The 22,475-nt window shown below is 35.2% G+C and overlaps 3 protein-coding genes across 3 annotated transcripts; all 3 read right to left on the bottom strand.

The window, feature by feature from the left end:
* Positions 1-619: 619 nt before the first annotated feature.
* On the bottom strand, positions 620-1,057 carry LOC110902012. The gene has a single exon (XM_022148756.1). It carries the CDS (start codon positions 1,055-1,057, stop codon positions 620-622), a length of 438 nt encoding a protein of 145 aa, XP_022004448.1.
* A 4,334-nt stretch (positions 1,058-5,391) lies between these two features.
* LOC110902013 (putative F-box protein At4g09190) lies at positions 5,392-6,612 on the bottom strand. Its single transcript, XM_022148757.2, has one exon. It carries the CDS (start codon positions 6,610-6,612, stop codon positions 5,392-5,394), a length of 1,221 nt encoding a protein of 406 aa, XP_022004449.2.
* Positions 6,613-20,996: 14,384 nt separating this feature from the next.
* LOC110902014 (F-box protein At5g62510) lies at positions 20,997-22,217 on the bottom strand. The gene has a single exon (XM_022148758.1). The coding sequence runs from the start codon at positions 22,215-22,217 to the stop codon at positions 20,997-20,999; it is 1,221 nt and encodes a 406-aa protein (XP_022004450.1).
* Between the last annotated feature and the right edge of the window lie 258 nt (positions 22,218-22,475).

The raw sequence follows: 22,475 nt of genomic DNA, 5'->3' as shown, positions 1-22,475 counted from the left end.
CACTTCTAAGGTACAAGTACCTTCTTCTTCTTCCAAAAATCTGAGTGTGCATGGTGACTTGGAACTATTAGATGGAAACTGATGGAACTTGATGAGCATTGCATCGGTCAGTGGCGCTCGTTTGGCATGCATGACTTCAAGGTAAGGATCGTTGATGTAGTTGCACCATTGCTTGTTTACACACCGTAAACGAGCCAAAGATCTTATCTGCATTCTTGACAAGATGTCGTACATGATTTCTAAAGGAAATTCAGCCATAGTATCTATTGTTTTGAGACCATTGATATTAGGTTTCATTAAATACGAATTTAGGGTTGGGTTAATTCGGGATACAATCGGCCGCTTTATTTGCAATTAATTAACAAGGAGATAACAGGACTAAAGAAAAAATCGAATACATAACAAGACTAAGGAAAAAATCGAATAGATTGTTGTTTCTTTATATAAATCTCATCGATAGGTGTATAGGTTACCTTGTAAAGTTGGAGTGTCGTGGTTTTTTTTTTTTTTTTTTTTTTTTTTTTTTTTTTTTTTTTTTTTTGAAAAGAGAACTTCGATTAACACCAAACGCGAAACCCTCCAACTCTCCAAGGCGGAGAGAAGAGGCCGCCACAAAATGTTACATCAAATACAATTTATACCGATTCTCCGAGTCCAAACCTTCACTATTGTTACTATTACTATACCATAAATATGTTAGCGCCTTGATATCTGCCACTATCTCCACAACTTTAAGCACTTTGTTCTCAAATATGAATTCATTTCTAGCTTTCCATAACCTCCAACAAGACGCTATAATCACCCCTCTAACAATCTCTTTGTGTGTTGTCGATATACCTTGCACGTTATGAAGCTCCATGACATCTTTAAGGCTAAAAGTGAAATAATTAGGAATACCACACCATTTAGATACAATATCCCACACCCCGGTTGAGAAACCACATCCAGAAAATACATGGTCTACCGTTTCCTCCCCTTCCTCACACAGCACACAACGGATATCTTCTGTAAAAATATTCCTCTTTGTAAGAGCGACTTTAGTTGAAATCCGATCCATCAAGGCACGCCATATGAAGATATTACATTTGTTAGGTAACCATTTGCACCATTCAAATACATTTTGCCGAGTAACCTCTAGATCCCCAACCAACCAATTCCGCACAGCAGCCGTCGAGAAACAACCATCTTTATCACTGCTCCATCACCAATCATCTTGCCCCAACCGAACCGAAATCTGCTGCAGAAGCTGTTGCAGACTGTTAAGCTGCAGCAGCGATTCTTCATCTTGAGGCGCCCTTTTCCAGTTCCAACTTAACTGAATCTCCATGTTCTCCATTGAAACCACATCCGACACAAAGCATCTTTTCTTAGTTTCTAGCCGAAACAAACCATGAAACTTTTAACACACTGTCGCCGAGCCATCTGTCCAACCAAAATCGAACAGTCGTCCCCCTTCCAATTTTGCAGCCAATTATGCTGCCGAAATCAGCACCGTTTTTGTTTAGCGACGACACTTCCTTTATCACATTTGACCACACGCTAACCTTATTCTTCCTCACCGATACACGTCCCATGTTGCTATTAAATATTTTATAACTAGGTTCAAAGATCCCTACTTGCTATTAAATATTTTATAACTAGGTTAGAAACCCGTGTAATACACGGGTTGAATAAATGTAATTTTATATAACAAATAATAAAAATATATATTTAAAAACCTCGTGTATTACACGAGTTGAATAAATGTAATTTTATATACCAAATCATAAAACAATATATCTTTAAAAATCACGTTTATTACATACATTGAATAAGTGTAATTTTATATATTAAACAATAAAAGAATTGTATCTTTAAGAACCTCGTGTATTGTACGGGTTGAGTAAATTTAATTTTATATATTAAATAACGAAAAAAAAGTTACATTTTTAAGAACCTCATGTATTGTATGGCTTGAACACATGTAATTTTATATAACAGTCAATAAAAAGTTATATTTTGTTATATCTTTATAAACCCTGTGTATTATACGGATTGAATAAATCTAATTATATATACCACACAATAAAAAAAAGTTATATTTTTTAAAACCCGGTGTATTACACGAGTTGCATAAATGTAATTTTGTATAGTAAATAATACATGTATTATATCTTTAAAAAAACCTCGTTTATTACACTTATTACACTGATTGAATGAATCTAAAAAAATTATATCTTAAAAAAAATTAACGGATATACTCGATATATGATGGATGGGATGACTGCGGTGATGATTCTTATAAATGTCACGTAATACTGAATACCGTATTTGAGTTGAGAGTTGAACACGAAAATAAAAGTATACAACCAATGAACATTGATTAATTTTTTTTACCCCTTATAAACATTTATGAAATATGTTCTACCATTAACTACTTTAGTTTAATAAAATAAATACATCATTTACATTATATTAATTTATATTTATTATACGTCTCTTGTTAATTTCAGGATAAATAATTTTGAAATCTAATAAATATTTTAAAACATCATATTATCTACTATACGAATTGTTTAAATTTATATTAAATTAAATTTTATAATTATCTTTTAATTAATACTAATTATCTATAATTAAGTAGGATAGAGAGAAAAATTTTAAAAAATAGATGGCTTCAATGAATGACATGTGTCCTTTTTTGGTTTCTTTTATTATTTAGTATAGAAGATTAGGTTATAATATGGTGTATCATACGGGCTAAATAAAGAAAAAAAATCATATAGTTAAAACTGGAAGTTTAAGAATTATAGAACGATATTTTTAAGATACTTTTCAAATATGAGAATAAAGTTTCGGTCGATCAAACCTTATGATATATACCTAGTTTATAAATACGAAACATTTAATCCATCTATAAAGATCAAGGTTGGAGAACTCGTTAGTCGCTAGTCGGCCGGTGAGATGGAGACTAGCGATTACTCGGGATTAATCAGATCGGGTTTTTTATATGTAATTTTCACTTTTATGTATACATATTTTATAGATAAATATTTTAAGTAGCTAGGTTTTAACTCTTACTCAACTCATTTTTTAAGTATCAAAGACTAATTGTTGGAATTTACATGGTTTGGTTGAAAAACCGGCCGGAATTTAGAGGTATTGGCCGGAATATACAGGCTTTTTGTCGGAATCTGGCCGGAATCATCGATTTTTGGCTGGCCGACTAGGTCCGACTACGCCCGACTAAGCCCGACTAATGATTAATGGACTGATTAACGAAAAATTACTTAATTACCGGTCGACTAGCGATTACTTAACGACTAGTCGCCGCCTAATTGCGATTTTTACAACACTAATAAAGATAGATGATTTAAAATAAAAATAATCACCATCATCATAATAACAATCCACATATTAATAGTAAAATCCAAAACACCACAGAAGAGAAAACATGATCGGAACTACATGTCAAGTCTAAATTGAAAATTGAAAAAACAAATAGTATGGACATTGGTTTTCTAGTATATCCACTTTTACATTTATGTCCCAGATCTACCGGCCAGTTGTCTCAAATGTACCTGTAATATGTAGAAAACTTGAATTTAAGTCCTAATTTACAAATGAGAATCAATGAAAGTGTTGAAACACCAAGATGAACACTATATGCTGAAAATCTGATGTATATTTAGTAATCGGGACCATGACCTTGGACGTTGTGATCTTTTTAACAACGTCATGAAACATATCACGTCATTGATGGTACAATGACATGTAGACATGCTCGTGACATAACTTCTTAACAAATACGTTAACATAATTACACAACTCCATACTCTTATCGTCTACAAGAATGTATAATAATGAGCACAAGTTCATAAAGCCAATTGCATGCTACAAGTTTCACATCACTAGTAACAGGAACGAAGCATAACAAAATGTCAAAAGTGAATTTGAACTATAACATATCAAAAATTCTTAAGGAAGTTTAGGATGCTTAAAAGCTAAACAATGCGTAGAAACTAAAGTGAAGATATCCCTACCACATGGAGTTTTTGATATCCGAATCCTTACCTTAGCCAGATATCAAAATCAACACAGATTAATTATTTAAGTCATCCTCAGCATGTACAAGAACCTACAGTTTAGTTATGGATCGAATTAGATTTTCGGAACTTAATTTACACTGTAGAATTTGTTTACCATTTTCTGACGACCGAGACGTATACATTTTGTTAAAGTAACTTATTATTGTTTCTCCATTTTAGGTAATTAACATCCAACCTGTAATTGTTACAATTTTTTATAAATATATAGTAACTGTTGGTTCAGGTCCCACTCCTCACACTCAATACACTCACGAAGTTATAGTATGTAATGTATGTGAGAATAGAAAAGCTTTGAAGTGACTTTTGTGTTCGATTGTTATCAAAAAGGGTTTTCCACTTTATTGACTAACCAAAGACTATATATAGTCATACAATACAGAACGTGGGAAATATAAAATAATAAATAAACCTATTTTCTACCTAAAGAATAGGTAAACATGGATACCCACTCTTCTACCCATCACCAACGTACACTTCCAATAAAATAGGTCAAACCTATACCAAGTCTACCTAATTTAACTAATAAATAAACAAATATAAAAAAACTCAAACTTGCAGCAAAAGCATCAACCAATTCACGTAATAAAATTGCTGGTTTCTGACCCTTTTACCCCTGGACCATTCTGCCCTTATCCGTTACTATGTTGACCCGATAACGCACCGACCCGTGACCCGTAACATCAAGATTAACCCAACAGTAACAAGTCATTGGTTTATTAAACTCGTTTACGAAGCCATATCATTCTTCTATGCCGCCACTCAACCTTTTTAACTATTTGAGAGGTGCACCATAGGGTGTTATGTAACTTGCAGGATAACATCTAGTTTTTATCTATCCTCCTTATTCAAATGCACATTTTCAACTTAGGTTCTGGTATTTAATCACAGTGACTACTTTCTGCTAGTCCCATGAACATTGACATTGTTGAATATGGTGTATTAATTTACTTGATTTGAGTAATTTATGTGCACCCGTATAGCAAACGGGCCATTTTCACACGAGTCTTAACACTTTTCACACGAGTGTATGTAGTTTTCGTATAGAAATTTTTGGGTATATACGTTTTCGACCACCGGGTTTTATAGAAATTTTTTGGTGTATACATTTCAACCCCCGGGTCGGAAATCTCAAGCTTCGCCATTGCTTACAGTAACTCTGGGGTTTCGGTCAAATGAGGTTTAATATAACATAAAAAACATATTGGACCAAATTATTAAAAAAACAAAAATAAGCTAACTTTTTTTCACATCCGTTATTGATCCAATTTATTAAAAAACAAAAATCAGCTAACTTTTTTTCAGATCAGTTATTGATCCAATTACGGGCTGTAAACAAACTAATTTCATACAACCTGATATCTATTGCAGCCTTTTCTTCCCATCCAACAAAGTAGGCTTGATCCAAACTATCACTTTCTAAGTTATAAACATAAATCTCCTTCCATTTATCAGTCATTAATACGTCCCCGTTTTGGTTCCAAAAACCTAAAACCTTTATCACACCTCTAGGAAGAGGCCATTTCTGATCGAACTCACAATGCATCACCCATCCTCTCTCCTTCAACACCCACACCTCCACACCATGGTTGACGATATGATACACATATCCAACTTCACCATGTAAATCAACCAATTGCTCCCTAACCAAACCGCAAGGTCTTCCATGAGGGGCATTAATCAATCCGAATTTCTCATTCGACACATCAAAGCTTACTACTCTTCTTTCTAAATAGGTTGAGTGGTCACCATAACGTTCATTACTAATTAGCCAATGCAAACATCCATTAGCGAACACGCCTTCACCGGTTATGGGATAAGATGGGACTTGGGGTATCTTACGCCATGAGTCTGTGCCCAAGACATGCACCATGGTATATATCCCTTCATTTACCTGATAAAAGTTAGGTCCCGAAACATGCTCTCGAAGCACAACAGACACCATCTTGAAAGTGTTGTTGGAATAATCGAAACCAAGCCCACATGTCTCCTCAACAGAAATCCGCAGGTAAGAGTTACGTATGTTGATAGGTGGCAACTCATAACATTCTTTCCTTAGAGGATGGATCACAAACAAGGTGTTGTCATCGCAATGACCTTTTGATGAATAGAGTAGACCATTGCAAGAACCTAGAACTATGTCATTTGGATATCTATAAGTGGCACTCTTACACATAAACTCCATAACCGGTGGCTTCGTATTCACTTGTAGGGTAAAAGCTTCTCCTTCTCCTTCTCCTTCCTCTTCCTCTTCCTCTTCCTCTTCCTCTTCCTCTTCTTCTTCTTCTGCTGTATATTCTAAATAACTGAGCATGCATGGTGAGTTGGGATGATCAGATGGGAACTGATGGAACATGATGAGCATGGGTTCGTTTACTATTGCTCGTTTGGCACACATGATTTCAAGGTATGGATTGTTGATGTATTTGCACCATAGCTTGCTTACACACCGGAAACGAGCCAAAGATTTCACCGGCATTCTTGACAAGATATCGAACATGATTTCCGAAGGCAATTCTGCAGCCATGATTGGTTGCTTAGAGTTTAGGGCTTGCTTGAATATTATAAATCATAACCTGCAAGAACTTGCTAGTATAAAAGGAGAGGTTGACGTAAACTTAAAATTAAAGAAGGCAAAATAAAAATAAACAACTAAGACGAATTCTGATGTTAGCTTTAGGTTGCAATGATGGAAGTATGGATTATAATTTAACACACATGTTTTTGGAAAAAGCTTAACATTATTTGTTTCTTGTATCAATACTAAATCTTGAATGAACTTTATCAATAATCTAACTAATATATTTCAGGATATGATCCGGGTTTATAATACAAAATCATTCAAACAAGCCATTCAGTAATTGATCTTAAATAATCGTTTCACATAAGTTTGCAAATGATTAAAAAAAAAAAAAACTCAAATATTGAAATAAAAAATTGATTTAGTTGAACATATAGTAGAATCAAATACAAACCATATAAAATATTAAAAAAATAAAATTCTAAATAATATTAATTATATTGAATTCTCTATGGATATGCTAACAAGCACTTAATTTTTTATTTGAATCTTTCTTTTGTTTTCAATGTGCTAATTAAAAGAAGTGCTGATATCATTCAAATATGTGTGCTAAGATCAATTATGTTGATTAATTTTCATGTGCTAATATAATTCAGATGTGCTACTTTTATGTATGTATTGTTTTGATATGTGCTAATTTAACTTTTTTTAAGTGCTAGGATCTGTTCTTACGATTTGTAGGATAAATATGGTTTGTACCGTAACCAAGCTAGTCTAAACAAATACTAAACAAAACATGAAATTAAATACTTACAAAACCACAAAGTGATTAATTTCCTTTAAGAATAACAATCATTAAAAGATTGTTTCTTTTCTTCCCAGTCGAATTTCTTAGGCCGTCAAAAGTAGTCGAAGTCGTCGACCCCCAAAGGCCAAATCCCAATTGCCGACCTCCTTTTTATCTTCCTTCTCGATTTCATTTGGGCTTTTGTTTCAACCTAAACCCAAGATGATTATTAGTGATCACCATCTTGGATTTTATATAACTAATTCAAAGCCCAATTACGCTTTTCCATTATTTAAGCTGAATAGTGGGTTATGTTTTCGCGTTTTCTTTAATAAAATTTGCATTAAATTAAATTAAAATTAAATTAAATTAAATTAAAATTAAATTAAATTAAAATATAGATAAAAATAGACATGTTGCAATAGTGTATTCAAAATTTTATAATAAGATATTATATTTGAAAAGAAAGAAAGTCTTTTATATCAATAGAAACTCATAAGTTGAATACTCACACCACTTCTGATAAAACCGATACAGGTAGCATCGTTGTTCAGTTTTTATTTATTTCAAAACTAGTACGCTATCTATAATATGTATCATTACAACACAATAGCATGCATTATTCTAGATATAACTTAGTTTGTCATGATATCGCCCTAATGTAGGTTGCGTTACAAAGAAAAGTTTTTTACAATGGTTTTATAAAGAAAAATTTGTCTGATTTGGCCCAAAAAAAATAAAGTTGTATTTCAAAACACTATAAACGAATAATGATACTGGTTCCGATAATAAAGTCTATATTATTCTTTCGGTATTAGATCCGTTCGTCACGAGGTACGGTACCAACATCATCAAATATGGCATACAACAAAAAAATGCTCAAGTTTGAACACAACTCTTTTCCAATAATATAAATATATAAGAATGTCAAGAAAAAAAATATACACAACTGTGTATTCAGTTTTGTTAGAAAAGAAACCTAATAAACGGAATTTACTAAAGAAACCCCATATTAGTAAAAAATTAAATGAGTTACAACCGTATGTTAAATAAAAGTAATCAGGGGCGGAACTATAATTATAGGAACCGTAGCACGGATTATGGCTCAACCCTATTAGTAAAAAATTAAATGAGTTACAACCGTATGTTAAATAAAAGTAATCAGGGGCGGAACTATAATTATAGGAACCGTAGCACGGGTTACGGCTCAACCCCGTATCCGTAGTGGTTTTTCTTTCGGTTTTATACAAATGATACCCTAAAAAATACGAAAATACCTCAAACCAAAAAATAGGATACTTGATATTACTAAAATCCCATTTTTTATAAGCCCAAACATTTTTTACAACCCGAAAACTTATAGAATAATTAACCCAAATGATAAAATAAGCCCAAATTAATAATAGTGGAATTGGAAGGTGTCCAAATTGGTAAATAATAAAACTTAGCCCAATTGGTGATAGAATTGAAAGGCGGTAATTTGGAAAACCAAACGTCGAAGAAGTATCTGTGTCGAACAAAAGCCAGTGACTCTGTTGGAATCGTCCCTGGCCCTGTTGTTTGATCGTCCCTACTGAAGCCTGATATCTGCACAAAATCGTCCCTGCTAAAGCCTGCTGGAATCGCCCCTGCTGTTAATTGTTTGATCGTCCCTGCACTTTGAGTGAAATCGACGCTGTTGACTGGCGTTGACCGATTGGGTTTGACGCGATTTGTGAGTTTTCTTGTCCTTTGATATCTTGTTTAGTGTTAAAAGTTTATGTAGAATTATACTTTGTATATTTGTTAGGGTTTAATACTATAAATCATAAATGTTTATGTTTAGATAAGTTAAATTTTACAAAGAAGTTATAGTTTCTAGTTTTCTTTGTTCACTACTACAAAAACAGATCTTTAGACGGGGTGATATGGGTTTTAAGACGGTGTTTTCAACACCGTATTAAAATACACCGGTTTAAAATCAAGTCTTATTAGATGAACACCATCTTTTAATTTCAAAATATTTCAAATATTAATAAAAACAAATATTTTTTAACAACGTCTTATAAACATTTGCTGGAAAAAAAACATTTACTATAAAAAAGGTTTTCTAGAAACACATCCACTACAAAAGGCAAAAAACGTCGCTAAAGCTAGCAAAAGGCAATAGCGGCGACTCGTCGCTAAAGCATGTCTCCGCTATTGCTGATTTCGTCGCTAAAGCCTGTTAATCAATAGCGACGATAAGGGTCGCCACTAAACCAATTTTTTTTTGGATTTTTCTGGTTTTTTCGTTTTTTCCAATTTTTTCATATTAAAACCTGTCCATTTCTGGTTCACGAGCCACAAAACTAACCAAACATAAATTTAAATAAGCATAATCTACATAAGCGTAAACTGCATAAACGTCACAATTCGAAATCGTTTTAAGTCACTAATACGTCATAAAACTACTTAACATCTAAAATGTCATAATTTTAAATCATATTTGTGTCATCGTCGCTGTCCTCATCCGATTCTTCACCATCAACATCTTCGCTTCCAAACTTAGTTGGGTAACTCGAACTCAAAAAGTTTTGAAGCTCATCTCTAAAATCCAGGTTTTGGAACTGTAACAACTCTCATTAAAATTAATAATTAGAATGATAATTAGTCAATAAGGAAACCCTAATTGAGACACCCAAGTAATTCTGCACTAACCTTGAAATTTTCGAAACAATCGGAATCAGGATCAGGGCCCCTAAAACTAGGGCTGTTCATGAGCCGAGCCGAGCTGAGCCAGGCCAAGCTCGGGCTCGGCTCGATTATAAACCGAGCTGGCTCGGCTCGGCTCGGATTTGAAACCGAGCTGAAAATCTAAGCTCGGGCTCGGCTTGGTTTTAAACCGAGCTAGCTCGGCTCGGCTTGGTTTGGCTCAATTTTATAAAAAAAAACTAATATATACCTCTTAAAATTTAATAGCCTAAGATATTATTCAACAATTTAAAAGAATATATTCAAAATAAGTTCAACCTAATACAATTCAAACCAAAATCAAGTTTAACAACGCAAAATAAGTTTTAATTTCAATAAAATACAATATTAGTTCATTAGTATGGTAATCAATCTTCAAATATGCCATAAATATCAAATTACAAACCTATATACATGTAAATAATAATCAGTTTTTTTGTAATATATTATAATGTATATAAAATTAAAACTTATTATAAATAAAATAATTCGAGCTAAACCGAGCCGAGCTACAAAGCGAGCCGAACCGAGCCAGCTCGGCTCGTTACGAGCCGAGCCGAGCTAGGCTCACTTTCTAACCGAGCCGAGCCGACTCGGCTCACTTTTATACCGAGTCAAATCGAGCGAGCTTTTTCCGAGCTAAATCCGAGCGAGCTTCGAGCAAGCTTCGAGCCGCGAGCTTTTTGAACAGCCCTACCTAAAACTCAGGGGGGTTAAACCCTAATCGATATTATCCTTATTATACGTTGTCTGAATTGAATTTTATAAAACTGTCAACTCACCCAAGCTACTGGACACGAAACCTACCCTACCCTAAATTGGCATCCCAGGCGATACGCGGGAGGTTCCCCGAATTCTGCCGCGACACGCGGGAGAAGCCAATTTTCAGTATAAATAGAAGGCCTTGGGACTTGAAATTGGAAGTTAAAACGTCGTCCAAACGCTTTCTGTACGACGAATTATCACAATTATACTACAAATACACACACACTGTTATCGAGGTGCTGCCGCGGAACAGGGTAATTACTCGATCGCTATTACGATTCATTTTCCGGGATCAATATATCCAAAGAATGTCTAAGTGCCGCCCACATTGGGTTATGCTTTGTCGTTTGTCGATAATTCGATAAATGAGTTGAAGTATTATACTTTGTCGTTTGTCGTTAATACGATAAATGAGTTGAAGTATTGCACTTGGTCCTTCATTGTGAGAATTTGATCTCGTGAGTTATCGTAACTGCTGTATTGATCACTAACCCTGTTTTGTGTGCATTATTGTGAAATTAGGTTAACAGGGCTAAAATTATATTCTATCCGTATTAAATCTGCAATGTGAGTCATTCCTCTTTTATAAACTCTTTTCTCACAGTTTGTGAGTCATTCTCTTTTTATCAAATGTTTTACAATACTCCAAATTATTTTCAAAGTTATAATTACAGTGATTAAGTTTATGTAATCACTAAATTACAGCCGGTATGTGGGGTATTGTGCACAGTATTGTTATTATTGTTTCCTTCACATTAGGTGGGCGAGCCTAATTGTGACATGCGTCACTCATTGGGACAGCCAATGGTGATATGACCACAGTCACAGAACTGGTCTGTGACAAATACCTATTCTTGAATGTTGGTTGATAATAAACATATGTAAAAACCCTTAATACTGGAAATTATAACAAATATATCGTTTTCAGTAAAATGAATGATTCACTCAGTATTTCCCCGCTGACAAAATCTTTTTCAAACATATTTCAGGTAATCTGCTGTAAATCAGGAAAAGTGCTGAGGAGCATTTCAAGCTTAAAATAGTGGCTCAGTATAAAATAAAGAAAGATGTTTTGAAATAAGAATTTATCACTAAACTTATGTATTGTAAATTATCGGGGTTTTATCCCGAATTGTGAAATACAAATAATCGGGAAAAGTTTTAGCTTTACAACGATCCTGATGTTAAAATTCCGCTGCCAAACTCAATTAAACAAATATCAGGGGGTTTCTGTCCCGCGGCTTCTGAAACGGGTCAAACCGGGTCGGGGGCCGTGACAGAAACAAGGTGGTATCAGAGACTGAGTTAAGCTAATTAAGTATTTAAACGATACTTAATTTTCCTGATTACTATGATGTGATTATGTGTTTTATTTAAACTGATTATTTGTTAGTTACAGTATGGGTAAGCAGAAGTTGCAAGATATCTATCTTAAATTAGATAGATCAATTTACGAAGAGGGAAGTTCGTCCAAAACTAAATTTTCAAAGCTCCCTACGATTCCTGAGGAAGGAATATTTGTGCGTAAAGCACAGTATGAGAATCCATTATCTCCTAGAAAAAGGAGTATGATTATTAAGAAAAGTAAGGAGCAAATCCGAGAAAAGAGGATTAAAAAGGAAACCCAGGATTTAATTGATAAATCACCTTGGGAAGATAAGTTAGATGAAAAATGGGCAAATATATATATGCTAGCTACTGTAGCAGAAAATGCCAATCTTTAAAGTACTCTAAATCTAGTACTAGTATTTCTCAGTAAGTAAATAAATAAAACTGAGTATGTGTTTTCTTGTATTTTGTACAATTAGTGTGCAATAAAAACTTTGACGTTTATTTGTTAAACTTTGTTCCAAAGTTTTAACTTAATATTTTGTGCATTTTGCATATGTGCTACACAGCATGAACGAGATATCTGAAGCTTTTCAGAACCTCAATCTGTACCCAGTAAATATCGAAGTTTCTCATGAATTTACGGTATACTTTGCTGATGTGGACCAACCTGTAAAATTCCCTACTCCACCGGTGACCAAACCAAAAAGAAGGCCAAAGAAAAATTATGTGTGGGGGAGCCGTATACGTAAGAAAAAGCCAGTTACAAAACCTCCTAGAACTAGTGAACCTTTAGAAAAAGGAAAAGCGATTATAATCCAGGAAAACCCTAATCAGCAAGAAAAAGAAACTGAAGCCAATAACGAGTCTAGACAAATGGAGGAACAATTTGATCAATATTCTCAAGAAATAGAAATAGAAATAGGGCAAGATTCTAGATCAACTCAGATAGAAGTCGGAGAGAGCTCTAATCAAAACCAGAAAATTACTTTTCAGGAAGAGATAGATACCCTGTTGGAAAAATGTGAGACTATGCAACCTGTCAACACAAATATTTTTACCTATCCTATCGAAAACCCAATCCCTATGAATTTTGCACCAACCATCACTGAACCAATAGTCCATGACCAACCTGTAGAAATGGAAGAATGGTGGACAAACGATTGGCAATTTCAAAATATTGTCAATAGCCCTTATTCGTTTCTTCCACAATTCGACCCAGAACCCTTACCTAATCCACCAATGAGCAATGAAAACCTGGCTGAACTTCGCCATTTTGGTGAAGAGTTGATGGATGCAGGGAATAGAATTAGGGAAATAGGGGGACAGATTGCCTGGAAGTATGACGAGAGGGAACTCCGTTTCTAGAATGACCAATAGGAGGGTAGTAAAGTTATCTTTGTATAATAGTACAAGTAAATAGTGAAACCAGTTGTAACATAATGAATAAAACCTTGTAAAATATCGGTGTGTATTGATGCATACTATACTGATATGAAATGGAATCGAGAAATCGATAATTTTGGCTTTATGTGCTTTAAATTGTTTGAATTATTTGTATAAATTGCTAATTGCTAATTACTCCTAATAAATTATCGTCAGATGGCAAATAATGATAACGAACCAGTAAATGAAGTTAATCAATCGGAGCAACACCCAGAAGATCAATATATGACTAAAAGAGATATCGAAAATATTGTTGCCCAAGGAATAGCCAACGCAATTCCAATGTTCGTTGCTGCTATGAAAAATCCGAACGATCCGCAACATATCGTTCCTAGTAAACATACTATCGAAGATAATTTCAGTAACAGTATAAACGGGGGCAATGATTATATAAATCATGACAATGAATCTCAGCACACGTCGCGCCCTAAAAAGCGAAAAGCTGCAACACCTGGTTGCACTTTCAAAGAATTCCTTGCTTGTAAACCCGCTGAATTTGCAGGCAACGAAGGAGCAACTGCAACGCTGCGATGGTTAGAGAAAACCGAAGCAGTAATTGCAATAAGTAAATGTGCTGAAGAAGATCAAGTCATGTATGCCTCAAACCTGTTTAAGGAAGGAGCACTAGAATGGTGGAACACAGTGCTACAGGCAAAAGGAAGACGGATGGCTTATGCTATGACTTGGGACGAATTTAAAAATCTTGTCGAAAGGAAATTCTGTCCTGAGTATGAGAAGGAACAGATGGCAAATAAGTTCCTAAATCATCGAATGACCGGGGTAGATTGTCGTGGTTATACTTCAACATTCTTCGAATATGCGAGAGTGGTACCTAACCTGGCTTCGCCAGAACCAGTACTCATTTCTCGATATATTTGGGGATTAATTAGCGAAATTCGCAATATCGTTAAAGCTGCGAGACCTCGCACTATTGACGATGCAGTAGAATTAGCTAACACCTTAACTGATGAACTGATACACACACGAGATGAAGATAAGAAGAAGGAATTAGCTCAGAAAATTACCCAAGGATTCAGGATGGGTAATAGTAGTAATTTCAAGAAGAGAGGAACAGGGCAATCTTCAACTGTGCCAATTTGCAAAATTTGCAACAAGAGACATTTTGGAAAATGTAATAGAATTTGCAATTTTTGCAAAACAACCGGACATCGGGAAGAAAACTGCAGAAAGAAGTCCATAATTTGTTACAATTGTGGGGAAGCTGGACATATCAAACCAGAATGTCCTAAGTTAATCAACCCAGTAGACAACAAACCCAAGGCAGCTGAAGGAGCTACTAAGAAGAATGCCAGAGCATTTCAGTTAACTACTCAAGAAGCAGAACTTATTCCGGATGTGATCGCCGGTACATTTTTAGTTCACAACGTCTATGCAAAAGTATTATTTGACTCTGGTGCAAACCAAAGTTTTATAAATACTTCATTCTGTCAAGCTCTTAAGTTACCATTAACTACCATTAGGCAGATCTTTGCAGTCGAAACTGCGGATGGGAATACAGTCAAAATCAATCAAGTTTTGCAAAAAGTAGACATAGAACTTTTAGGTCATAAATTTACTGCAAACCTATTTCATATGAAATTAGCTGAATTCGATGTTGTGTTAGGAATGGATTGGTTAATAGCCAACCATGCTCAAATCATATGTGATAAGAACTCTATAGAAATTCGAACACCTAATGGACAGCTAGTTAAGATTGCAGGAGATAAACCTCGGAAGCCATTAAAGTTCATATCAGTAATGAAAGTTGCTAATTATGAACGGAAACGGGGAATAGTATATATGATTTCAGTAATCATTTGTACTAAAGGAAAAGAACTTAAGGAAATCCCTGTAGTCTCAGAATACCCAGATATATTTCCAGAAGATTTACCTGGGTTACCACCAGATAGAGAGGTAGAATTTAGGATTCATCTAATTCCAGGAACTACACCGATAGCCAAGGCACCCTATCGATTAGCTCCTACCGAAATGCTAGAATTAAAGAAGCAATTAGATGAATTACTAAGCAAAGGATTTATACAACCTAGTTCATCCCCTTGGGGTGCACCAGTGTTGTTTGTGAAAAAGAAAGATGGATCAATGAGAATGTGTATTGATTATAGAGAATTAAATAAGATTACAATTAAGAATCGATACCCATTACCTAGAATTGATGACCTCTTTGATCAATTACAAGGCGCTAAGTATTTTTCTAAGATAGATTTGCGCTCTGGATATCATCAATTAAAAGTTCAAGAAGAAGACATACCTAAAACTGCTTTCAGAACTAGGTATGGTCATTATGAGTTTACAGTCATGCCCTTCGGATTAACAAATGCCCCAGCTGCATTCATGGACATGATGAACAGAATTTGTAAACCATATTTAGATAAATTTGTGATCGTGTTCATTGACGATATACTCATTTATTCCAAAAGTCAAGTCGAGCATTGTCAGCACTTACATGCACTCTTAACTTTGTTAAGAAAAGAAAAGTTGTATGCTAAATTCTCAAAGTGTGAATTTTGGCTACAAGAAGTGCAATTCTTAGGACACATGGTGAATCACGAAGGTATTCACGTAGATCCTGCTAAAATAAAAGCAATTACCAACTGGAAGGTTCCACAAACTGCAATGGAAATTAGAAGTTTTATAGGTTTAGCCGGTTACTATAGACGGTTTATTAAGGATTTTTCTAAGATAGCTGTACCGTTAACTAAGCTAACCTGTAAAGCCACTAAGTTTGAGTGGGGACCAAAGCAAGAAGAAGCCTTCAGAATCCTAAAGCAGAAATTAACCAATGCTCCAATCTTAGCTTTCCCAGAAGGAACAGAAGATTTTGAAGTATATTGTGATGCTTCGAAATTAGGATATGGATGCGTGTTGATGCAACGCAAGAAGGTAATTGGGTATGCTTCCAGACAATTGAAAAAGCACGAAGAGAACTATACGACTCATGATTTAGAACTAGGAGCCATAGTTTTTGCCCTTAAGATATGGAGACGTTATCTGTATGGAAGTAAGTTTACTGTTTATACAGATCATAAGAGTTTAAGGTATATATTCGGGCAAAAAGAGTTAAACATGAGACAAAGAAGATGGATGGAAGTCCTGAGTGATTACGACTGTGATATTCAATATCACGAAGGAAAGGCCAACGTAGTAGCAGATGCCTTAAGTCGTAAGTATCATGAAAAACAAAGGCGAGTTCGTGCTCTTAGAATAAATTTACAAGTAGATTTAAGGGAACAAGTGAAGGAAATTCAGAAAACGGCAATCAAGGACGATGCCGAAGGAATGAAAGGTTATCTAAAAGAATTGGAACAAGGAAATGATGGAATTTGGAAATTTCACAAAAGCAGAATTTGGGTACCTAACCAAGGAAATTTAAGATCAAAGATTTTAGAAGAAGCTCATAAATCTAGGTATACCATACACCCAGGAAACAATAAGATGTACCAAGATTTAAGAAAGAATTTCTGGTGGATAGGAATGAAAAAGATATAGCTGAATATGTATCTAAGTGTTTAACTTGTTCACAAGTTAAAGCCGAACACCAGAAACCCTCAGGTTTACTACAACAGTTAGAAATGCCTGTATGGAAATGGGAACTCATAACAATGGACTTTGTTACTAAGTTACCCAAAACCAGAAAAGGTAATGATGCAATTTGGGTAATCGTAGACCGATTAACCAAATCAGCTCATTTTCTACCAATAAAAGAAACCTTTAGCATGGAAAGATTAGCCAAGCTATATGTGGATGAAATAGTATCCTTACATGGAGTCCCGCTCTCCATTGTATCGGATAGAGATAGTCGTTTCACTTCCCGATTTTGGACAAGTTTCCAGGAATCAATGGGAACCCGACTTAATCTAAGCACCGCATATCATCCACATACCGATGGACAAAGTGAAAGGACGATCCAAACTCTGGAAGACATGCTCCGAGCATGTGTAATTGACTTTGGAGGTAATTGGGATAACCATTTACCATTAATTGAATTCTCCTATAACAATAGTTATCACTCAAGTATTGAAGCCGCTCCATTCGAGGCACTGTATGGACGCAAATGCAGAACACCCGTATGTTGGGCAGAAATAGGAGAAAGTCAATTATCAGGTCCAGAAATTGTGCAAGAAACTACAGACAAGATAACTCAAATCAAGGAAAGATTGAAAACAGCCAGAGATCGCCAAAAGAGCTATGCAGACAATCGTCGCAAACCACTTGAATTCCAAATAGGAGACAAAGTACTACTAAAAGTATCTCCTTGGAAAGGAGTTGTAAGATTCGGTAAGAAAGGAAAACTGAGTCCAAGATATGTTGGACCATTTCCAGTGATTCAACGAATCGGACCAGTTGCTTATCGCTTACAGCTACCATAGAACTAGCTGGAGTACATGATGTATTTCATGTATCCAGTCTTAAGAAATGTTTATCAGATGAATCTCTGGTAGCACCTCTCCAAGACATAGAGGTAAATGAAAAGTTAAAATTCATAGAAAAACCTTTACAAATCGAAGACCGAAAAGTCAAATTCCTCAAACACAAACGACTTGTACTGGTGAAAGTCAAATGGAATTCCAAGAGATGACCGGAATACACTTGGGAATTAGAGTCAGAAATGAAGCGCAAATATCCTCATCTATTCCAGTGAATCTCGAGGACGAGATTTTTCCTAAGGTAGGGAGGATGTAACAACTCTCATTAAAATTAATAATTAGAATGATAATTAGTCAATAAGGAAACCCTAATTGAGACACCCAAGTAATTCTGCACTAACCTTAAAATTTTCGAAACAATCGGAATCAGGATCAGGGCCCCTAAAACTCAGGGGGGGTTAAACCCTAATCGATATTATCCTTATTATACGTTGTCTGAATTGAATTTTATAAAATTGTCAACTCACCCAAGCTACTGGACACGAAACCTACCCTACCCTAAATTGGCATCCCAGGCGATACGCGGGAGGTTCCCCGAATTCTGCCGCGACACGCGGGAGAAGCCAATTTTCAGTATAAATAGAGGGCCTTGGGACTTGAAATTGGAAGTTAAAACGTCGTCCAAACGCTTTCTGTACGACGAATTATCACAATTATACTACAAATACACACGCACTGTTATCGAGGTGCTGCCGCGGAACAGGGTAATTACTCGATCGCTATTACGATTCATTTTCCGGGATCAATATATCCAAAGAATGTCTAAGTGCCGCCCACATTGGGTTATGCTTTGTCGTTTGTCGATAATTCCATAAATGAGTTGAAGTATTATACTTTGTCGTTTGTCGTTAATACGATAAATGAGTTGAAGTATTGCACTTAGTCATTCATTGTGAGAATTTGATCTCGTGAGTTATCGTAACTGCTGTATTGATCACTAACCCTGTTTTGTGTGCATTATTGTGAAATTAGGTTAACAGGGCTAAAATTATATTCTATCCGTATTAAATCTGCAATGTGAGTCATTCCTCTTTTATAAACTCTTTTCTCACAGTTTGTGAGTCATTCTCTTTTTATCAAATGTTTTACAATACTCCAAATTATTTTCAAAGTTATAATTACAGTGATTAAGTTTATGTAATCACCAAATTACAGCCGGTATGTGGGGTATTGTGCACAGTATTGTTATTATTGTTTCCTTCACATTAGGTGGGCGAGCCTAATTGTGACATGCGTCACTCATTGGGACAACCAATGGTGATATGACCACAGTCACAGAACTGGTCTGTGACAAATACCTATTCTTGAATGTTGGTTGATAATAAACATATGTAAAAACCCTTAATACTGGAAATTATAACAAATATATCGTTTTCAGTAAAAGGAATGATTCACTCAGTATTTCCCCGCTGACAAAATCTTTTTCAAACATATTTCAGGTAATCTGCTGTAAATCAGGAAAAGTGCTGAGGAGCATTTCAAGCTTAAAATAGTGGCTCAGTATAAAATAAAGAAAGATGTTTTGAAATAAGAATTTATCACTAAACTTATGTATTGTAAATTATCGGGGTTTTATCCCGAATTGTGAAATACAAATAATCGGGAAAAGTTTTAGCTTTACAACGATCCTGATGTTAAAATTCCGCTGCCAAACTCAATTAAACAAATATCACGGGGTTTCTGTCCCGCGGCTTCTGAAACGGGTCAAACCGGGTCGGGGGCCGTGACAGAAACAAGGTGGTATCAGAGACTGAGTTAAGCTAATTAAGTATTTAAACGATACTTAATTTTCCTGATTACTATGATGTGATTATGTGTTTTATTTAAACTGATTATTTGTTAGTTACAGTATGGGTAAGCAGAAGTTGCAAGATATCTATCTTAAATTAGATAGATCAATTTACGAAGAGGGAAGTTCGTCCAAAACTAAATTTTCAAAGCTCCCTACGATTCCTGAGGAAGGAATATTTGTGCGTAAAGCACAGTATGAGAATCCATTATCTCCTAGAAAAAGGAGTATGATTATTAAGAAAAGTAAGGAGCAAATCCGAGAAAAGAGGATTAAAAAGGAAACCCAGGATTTAATTGATAAATCACCTTGGGAAGATAAGTTAGATGAAAAATGGGCAAATATATATATGATAAATCACCTTGGGTGTTTATAGAATCGAATATTGAATTATTCGATTAATTTTTATTTTCCTTTAAATTCGAATTTGAATTCGATATAAATTTTGTTGACAATGAAGGTGTATTAAAAATAGGATGTATTTATCGAGTGTCGGTACCATGCTGACACACTGATTCCAACTGAATCACCTCGTATCATTATTGATATTATCGGAACCAATATTCATTTTTAAGATTTTCGATCGATGTAAAACATGAGTTGATATTCTTTTAGGCACATTGCGACTTTATGTTTTTGAGTTTCCTTTTTCGGTTGCTACAACGAGTGTCGATACCAAACAATAAAGACTAATTCATGCGAGCCAGCTGCGGAGCACATGTATTTCCACTAGTTTAATACAATGGCACCAACCAGTAGAAAAAATAAACAGAGAGCCATGACTGCTAAGTGTAGAAGTACAATGGGTTTCCAGTGGTAATATCCGATCAATAATTTAGTATATAGTATATAGTATATAAATAATAAAGAAAAACACCAGTAACAAGCTTCATTGTCTAAAAGTAAGATTCATAACCTTTGATAAACATAAGATTATATAGGTCAATAAAACATTATGTAAATTACATGGGCAATAACAAGTAATACTTAGTCGGGCGGTTGAGGTTTCATTGGGCCAAAAACTTTTAAACAACAATTAATAAGCCACACCAAAAGTTACTGTTCTAAAATTTACAACCTCACAATGACAACATAAATTGACTAGCGTTATTCCAGATTAGTATTTGATGGAATAACCGGTTGAAAACAAGCTACTACGATATATTCTTAAATCTGTTAATGTAAGTCCTCCTTCCCAGCCAACTAAACCAAGTTCATGCAAACTGTCACTTTTTAAGTTGTAAACATATATTTGTTTCTTCCAATACCAATTATCTGTCATTAGTATGTCCCCGTCATCGTTCCAAAACCCTAAAACCTTTATGAAACCACCAGGATGAGGAAGAGGCCATTTTTGATCGAACTCACAATGCATCACCCATCCTCTCTCCTTCAACACCCACACCTCCACACCATGGTTGACGATATGATACACATATCCAACTTCACCATGTAAATCAACCAACTGCTCCTTAACCGAATAAACTGGTAGTCCATGAGGAGGTTTGATTACTCCGAATTCCTCCTTCGCTATGTCAAACTTTATTACTGGTCGTCCTAAGTAGGCCGCGCGATAATCATCATATTTATCACTTATTAACCAATGCAAACATCCATTCGCAAATATTCCTTCACCAGTTATGGGATAAGATGGGACTTGTGGTATCTTTCGCCACGAGCCTGTGCCCAAGACATGCACCATGGTCCATAGATCCTCCTTGAGTTCAAGAAGGTTGTTTAGTATCCCATCATGTTCTCTTAGCACAACACACACCATCTTGAAAGTGTTGGTAGAATCATCAAAACCAAGCCCGCTTGACTCCTCAACACAAAGCCTGTTCGACTCTTGAAGATCAATCCCCCATGCCTGTTGTGGTGCGTGGAATGGTGTCTTGATGGGTGGCAACTCATAACTTTCTTTCCTTAGAGGATGGATCACAACCAACTTGTTTCCATCATGGGAATCTTTTGATGAATAGAGCAGACCATTGCAAGAACCTAGAACTATGTTACTAGAATAACTGTGTATCCAACTCTTACACATAAACTCCATAACTGGTGGCTTCTTTTTTACTTCTAGGGTAAAACTATCAGCTTCATTTTTATGTTCCAAGAAACTGAGTGTGCATGGTGAGCTGGGATAAGCAACAGATGGAAATTGACAGAACATAATGGGCAAGTGACCGTTCAGTGCCGCTCGTTTGGCATACATGGTTTCAAAGTAAGGATCGTTGATGTAGTTGCACCATTGCTTGCTTACACACCGGAAACAAGCCAAAGATTTCACTGGCAATCTTGAGAGGATATCGTAAATGTTTTCCGTAGGTAATTCAGCCATGACTGTAGATTTGAAGGTTGGAGACGTGGTTTAGAGAATAGGGTTATCTTGGTAGTGTTTGTAGTTATGAATGCAATATTGATTTAGTATTTATAAATAGGAAAGTAGATCAGTCAGTTTAGATTCGAGATAAACTCGGCCACGTGATTTTCGAACCGTCTTATAAAACCTTATTGATAAAGGAAATAAATCTTTAAGGCTTTTTGATAAAGGAAATAAATCTTTAAGGCTTGTTAAAAGAAATCAGTCTTCTACTTT

The sequence above is a fragment of the Helianthus annuus genome, chromosome 13 (genome assembly GCF_002127325.2).
Source record: "Helianthus annuus cultivar XRQ/B chromosome 13, HanXRQr2.0-SUNRISE, whole genome shotgun sequence".
NCBI classification, from domain to species: domain Eukaryota; kingdom Viridiplantae; phylum Streptophyta; class Magnoliopsida; order Asterales; family Asteraceae; genus Helianthus; species Helianthus annuus.
The sequence above is the reverse complement of the archived record's forward strand: the minus strand, read 5'-3'. Positions and strand labels throughout refer to the sequence as shown.

Excerpts from the sequence above, each read along its gene's own strand:
- LOC110902012 (XM_022148756.1), bottom strand. The coding sequence starts at position 1,057 with ATGGATCGGATTTCAACTAAAGTCGCTCTTACAAAGAGGAATATTTTT.
- LOC110902013 (XM_022148757.2), bottom strand. The coding sequence starts at position 6,612 with ATGGCTGCAGAATTGCCTTCGGAAATCATGTTCGATATCTTGTCAAGA.
- LOC110902014 (XM_022148758.1), bottom strand. The coding sequence starts at position 22,217 with ATGGCTGAATTACCTACGGAAAACATTTACGATATCCTCTCAAGATTG.